The sequence below is a fragment of the Coturnix japonica genome, chromosome 7 (assembly GCF_001577835.2).
Source record: "Coturnix japonica isolate 7356 chromosome 7, Coturnix japonica 2.1, whole genome shotgun sequence".
In the NCBI taxonomy this organism is placed as follows: domain Eukaryota; kingdom Metazoa; phylum Chordata; class Aves; order Galliformes; family Phasianidae; genus Coturnix; species Coturnix japonica.
Window position 1 is genome coordinate 4,978,918 of NC_029522.1, and position 6,000 is coordinate 4,984,917.

General features: G+C 41.8%; 1 protein-coding gene across 1 annotated transcript in view; it reads left to right on the forward strand.

Moving 5' to 3' along the window:
• The window catches only part of COL3A1 (collagen type III alpha 1 chain), a 50,196-nt gene extending 45,106 nt beyond the window's left edge, over positions 1-5,090 (forward strand). The window contains exons 47-51 of the mRNA XM_015867839.1: positions 205-312; positions 560-842; positions 1,381-1,568; positions 1,743-1,985; positions 3,938-5,090. Of these exons, the coding sequence (XP_015723325.1) occupies positions 205-312; positions 560-842; positions 1,381-1,568; positions 1,743-1,985; positions 3,938-4,084 (969 nt within the window). The 3' untranslated portion in view covers positions 4,085-5,090. The remainder of the gene's footprint in view (positions 1-204; positions 313-559; positions 843-1,380; positions 1,569-1,742; positions 1,986-3,937) is intronic.
• Positions 5,091-6,000: the final 910 nt, after the last annotated feature.

Below are 6,000 nucleotides of genomic sequence, written 5' to 3' on the forward strand. Positions count from 1 at the left end.
TCTTTTCTTAAGATGATGGGAAAGGAGACTGAAAAAGTTGGCATTCATTTTTAGGAAGGCCATCTCAACAGGCAACTATTAAAGTAAAAGGCAGCATATGAGAAACTGTATAGCAATGTTAGTAGAAGTGTCTCAATTTTTTCTGAAATTGAAATTATCCAGTGACCTATTTTGATCAAAATGTGTGTGTTCACCTTGTTCTAGGGTCCCCCAGGACCAGCTGGGCCCCCTGGAAAAGATGGTACAAGTGGCTATCCGGGTCCAATCGGTCCTCCTGGCCCGCGGGGTAACAGAGGTGAAAGTGGCCCTGCAGTAAGTAAACTGTGCACACTCAATTAATCCTTTAGGGGCTATTCATTAAACAAAATACTCTCTCACATTTAAATATGTCTCTCAGCAAATTGTGGTAGGACACTATCTAGTCATTAAGGCTAATTTCAGATGGTTCAGATCATTTTTAGTTTGGTGTAATTTCTGATGCATTGGCTATTATGTTAGTCACAGATAATTACAGACTTAACCACTCCTTTTTTGCTTTTATTATATTGTTCCTTTGTAGGGTCCACCAGGCCAACCTGGTCTGCCTGGTCCTTCTGGCCCTCCTGGTCCATGCTGTGGTGGTGGCGTAGCTGCCCTGGGTGCTGGTGAAAAAGGTCCAGTGGGCTATGGCTACGAATATCGAGATGAGCCAAAAGAAAATGAGATCAACCTTGGTGAAATCATGTCTTCAATGAAATCAATTAACAACCAGATTGAAAATATTCTTAGTCCTGATGGATCACGAAAGAATCCAGCCCGCAACTGCAGAGATCTGAAGTTCTGCCATCCTGAGCTCCCTAGTGGTATGTCAAATTCGTACTGGCAGTAATGGTAGCAGATCTTGTTGTTTTTTTTTCCTAAATGCTATGGTCTTGAGTATTTTAATGCAGAGACTTGCTATAAAAACTATTTGGTTTTTTTAACAAATGATAAATACAGTAATCACTCACAAATTACAGTTTCTATGCTTTTACATGAATGTCTATAATGACTTCAATCCACTCCTCACTTCTTTTTCAAAGAAAATTTGTTTAAATCTTCTCCAGAAATATAAGAATTTTAAGTTTTGTGCTGACTTAATTCAAGTGTCAGATTACTGTTTATGATGTGCAATATTGACAGTAACACCACCAAGCCATGACACTCATAGACTCAGTATATTTTGATATCATCTGATTTTTGTTGTTGTTGTTGTTGTTTCTCTACTATCAAAACTTAATATGCTAATTTGGCAGGAGAACCTGGAATGGAAACAAGCCTGTTATCGTACGGTCAAATTCTTCTCCATCTACACATACTGAGCCCCTGACTAAACTTTTTTTTTTTTTTTCTCTTCTGCAGGAGAGTACTGGATCGATCCCAACCAAGGCTGCAAGATGGATGCTATTAAAGTATACTGTAATATGGAAACTGGTGAGACATGTCTTAGCGCTAACCCTGCCACAGTGCCAAGGAAAAACTGGTGGACCACTGAAAGCAGCACAAAGAAACACGTGTGGTTTGGAGAGTCTATGAAGGGTGGTTTCCAGGTAAGAAATCACCTCAGTTATTAGCCCAAAAAATTGTTAGTGTAACGTATTCAAAAGGTCTGGAGAAATACTTCCATCGATGAGCTAAACTTCTAATGTGTGAAAGACTGACTATACAAACAACCTATAGGGGTGACTAATTGAGAACTGTTGCTCACATGTTGCACTTTGCAGTTTAGCTATGGAGATCCTGACCTCCCTGAGGATGTCTCTGAAGTTCAGCTGGCATTCCTCCGCATCCTGTCCAGCCGTGCCTCTCAGAACATCACCTACCACTGCAAGAACAGCATTGCCTACATGGATCAATCCAATGGAAATGTTAAAAAAGCACTGAAGCTGATGAGCTCTGTGGAAACTGAGATCAAGGCTGAAGGAAACAGTAAATACACATATGCTGTTCTGGAAGATGGCTGTACTGTGAGTAGATCTTATCCTTTATCTTTCCTTTCTTCCTTCCATCTCTTCCCTTTCCCCTATGTGCGCCCTAACTGTCAGGAGCTAGTACACTTCGCTAGTATGCCGCTTTGCTAGTACGCTCTTACCCACGACATGAATACGTAACAAAAATTTACAAATATAGATATTGTTTATTTTTTTCATTTTTATATCTATATGTTAATTTCTTATCGTAACAAATGTTATTAATATTACCAATTAATAATAATCATTAATTATAATTATTAATATTAATCATTGAAAAGTTGTACAGAATCACAGAATTATCAAGGTTGGAAAAGACCTAGAAGATCATCTAGTCCAACCATTACCAATACTTCCCGGCTAAATCATATTCCTCAACACCACATCCAAACATTTCTTGAACACTGCCATGGTCAGTGACTCCACCACCTCCCTGGGCAGTGCATTGCAATGCCTGACTACCCTTTCCAAGAAGTAATACTTCCTAATGTCCAGCCTGAATCTCCCCTGGCACAGCTTAAAACCATTCCCTCTAGTTCTATCTCTGATTACACGAGAGAAGAGGCCAACCCCCAGCTCACTACAACCTCCCTTCAGGAAGTTATAAAGAGCTATAAGATCTCCCCTGAGCCTCCTCTTTTCCAAGCTGAACAATCCTAGTTCCCTCAGCAGCTCCTCGTAAGGTTTGTGCTCCAGACCCCTCACTACCTTCGTAGCTGAAGACGTTCCAGAACCGCAAGGTTTTCTTGCAGGGAGGGGCCCAAAACTGAACACAGTACTCGAGGTGCGGCCGCACCAGTGCTTAGTACAGGGGGACAATTACCTCCCTGTTCCTGATAGTAACACTGTTTTTGATGCAAGCCAGGATGCCGTTGGCCTTCTTGGCCACCCGGGCACACTGCTGGCTCATGTTCAGCCGAGCATCAATCAGTACCACCAGATCCATTTCCTCAACACTGTCCTCCAGCCACTCCTCCCCAAGCCTATAGCACTGCCTGGGGTTGTTGTGGCCAAAGTGCAGAACCTGGCATTTAGTCTTGTTGAATCTCATCCCGTTGGCTTCAGCCCAGTTCTCCAGCCTATCCAGATCCCTTTGCAGGGCCTCTCTACCCTCAGGCATATCGACACTCCCTGCCAATTTGGTGTCATCCGCAAACTTACTGAGGGTGCACTCAATGCCCTCATCCAAGTCATCAATAATGATGTTGAAGAGGACAGGTCCCAGCACCGACCCCTGGGGAACACCACTCATGACTGGTCTCCAACTGGATTTAACTCCATTTACCACCACTCTCTGGGCCCAGCCCTCCAGCCAGCTCCTTACCCAGCCAAGAGTGTACTCATCCAAGCCACGGGCTGCCAGCTTTTGTAGGAGAACAGCATGGGAGACAGTGTCAAAGGCTTTGCTGAGGTCTAAGTAGACCACATCAACAGCCTTTCCTTCATCTATTAGACGGGTCACAGGATCGTAGAAGGAGATCAGATTGGTCAAGCAGGGTGATCATTTCATGGTCACTCTGTCCAAGGCAGCCCCCAACCTCCACATCTCCCACCAGACCTTTCCTGTTTGCAAACAGCAGGTCTAGCGGGGCATTTCCTCTTGTGGGCTCTCTGACCAGCTGCATCAGGAAGGCATCCTCTATGCACTCCAGAAACCTCCTAGACTGCTTCTTCTGTGCCGTGCTATACTCCCAGCATATGTCAGGGAAGTTGAAGTCCCCAGTGAGGACAAGGGCTGATGACCGTGCAGCTCGTGCCAGCTGCTTGTAGAATATCTCATCTGTCTCTTCATCCTGGTTTGGCAGTCTATAACAGACGCCCACTAGGATGATAACAGACAACAACCAGGATGACAGACTCCCACCAGGATACCAAGTACACTAAAACATAGGATAACTTCCATGTTGCCTACTGCTTTCTGTAATGTTTCTGTTGTTTGTCTTTCACAGAAACACACCGGTGAATGGGGTAGAACTGTCTTTGAATACAGAACACGCAAAACAATGAGATTACCTGTGGTTGATATTGCACCCATCGATATCGGTGGTCCCGATCAGGAATTTGGTGTGGACGTTGGCCCGGTCTGCTTCTTATAAATCCAGATCCTGCTCTTTCTGAAACCGCAGCAAACAGAATCACACTCCAACTGTTCTCCTTTGTTTTAACCCTATCAGCTACTGCAGACGATCATCTGTATCCCAGTTATTTATTAACAAAATTTCTGGGGGGACATCAATTTGCTATCAAGGGTTAACTGTTTTTTGCTCTAACACAAAGTACAGTAAAAATGCTTTTTGCTTTTTTTAAAACCAAATTCCATTTTCAGAACACATCTTTGTGGTGCTATAATGAAACTTCAACACTTAATAAAACAACACTGTGTTCTATTAGTTGAATGTCAGCCAATTTCCAAAGCACTGATCGCTCCCAATAAAAACGTTTACTCTTCTTTCTAAGAAAAAGCTAGAAAGGCTTCCCTGTTTCAACTACCTCAACATGGCCAGAAACAGGGCTGTCTAAGTCACACAAAATTGATCAAATCGGTCAAAATGCATTGAATCCGTTGGTCAACTCAGCAGAATGGTGTCACGCAAATTTCCCCTTTTCTGTACTGATCAGCTGTGAAAAAGTACAGTCTACTTTAATGAGTTTGAAACTTACTGGCAGTAGTCACCACCGTTTTATTGTTGGATTGTATTCTGTTACCAAAGGTGCTTCTCTACTTTCCTGTCATTGCTGGTCAAGACCACTAAAATTAGGGAAGTATAAAAGACTAATATGATGGTGCTAAATGTGTTGTTCACTCCTAACTCTGCAAGTCGGGGTTACTGACTTGCTTGGAAAACCAAAATAAAGGATTAAAAGTAATTGCAAATGTCTCCTGTCAAACATTGCCATTGGCATGTCAGAGCTGAGAACTTTCTTCCTTCACCCTGTAAAAGTCACTAAAGATGCAAACTTGTGAACTTCCTTTGTCACATTAACACATTTATAGTGTTGAAGGTTAACCATCTTTGTAAGCTTTTATACGGTTGTTCCTCTATTCCTTACAGAGACACATAATAAAATACCTTAATAAAACTCCTTGTTTCATAAAACTGACTTGCCAATTTATTGTTTGTAAATATTTTATTGTTTCCTCACACACATTAATAAGAAAGGACATGACTTGGACACCACTTTAAAGATAACTCTGTAATCCTAACAGATGCAACTTAAGGCATAATACAGTAAAATGTTTTTGACATTTCCATTCCTCTCCTTTCAGAAGCTCGCGTTTCAGAGCGTGGTGAGCTTCTCTGGCAATCAGCATGGATTCAGCTCTGACAGCAAGATCCAAAACAGCATCCATGCACAGATGCATGTCCTGGGAGGACATACATATTAGCGCTCGATCCTTCTTCACTCACCAACTCTCTGTCTAAATAAGCAGGCACTTGCAGTCTTGCAAGATGGCTGCTTAAATTAGCAGCCCTAGGGCTGCTATTTGAAAAAGCTCACCATTTAAGCATCTTTATGCTGTCTAAAGCTGTTTAAGATGTACAACTTGCTCATCTCTCACATCTGCTAGCTGATGGAAAAATGCATCAGAAAAACTTTTCTTCAACCGAATCGCAGAAAAAAAACAGCTTTGGTGATTTCTAGTACTACTGCGGCTGAGAATACGGCAGATAATGTTTATTCAACCTTAACACTGAGATTGAGGGCATTGTTGTGTTTTATTCAAGTCATCAGGTCTCTGATTACTGGTTTCTAGCTGACATCATCACAAAATAATATCCTTGATTCAAATGCTTCCTTTTTTTGTTAATTTTTTTTTTTTTTTCTTCCAGAGGGTCACTTAGTAGGCTGACATGATTCTTTCCTATTTTTATAGAAACATCTTTCAGATAATAGAAATATAGGATAAAGCTGGTTAATAAGGAGGAATGAGCTTACCAAGTCAGGCTGGCCTTTGGAAGATTTAAATAAATTCTATACTTGTTTCTTTCTCACTGATTTTATCACCCTG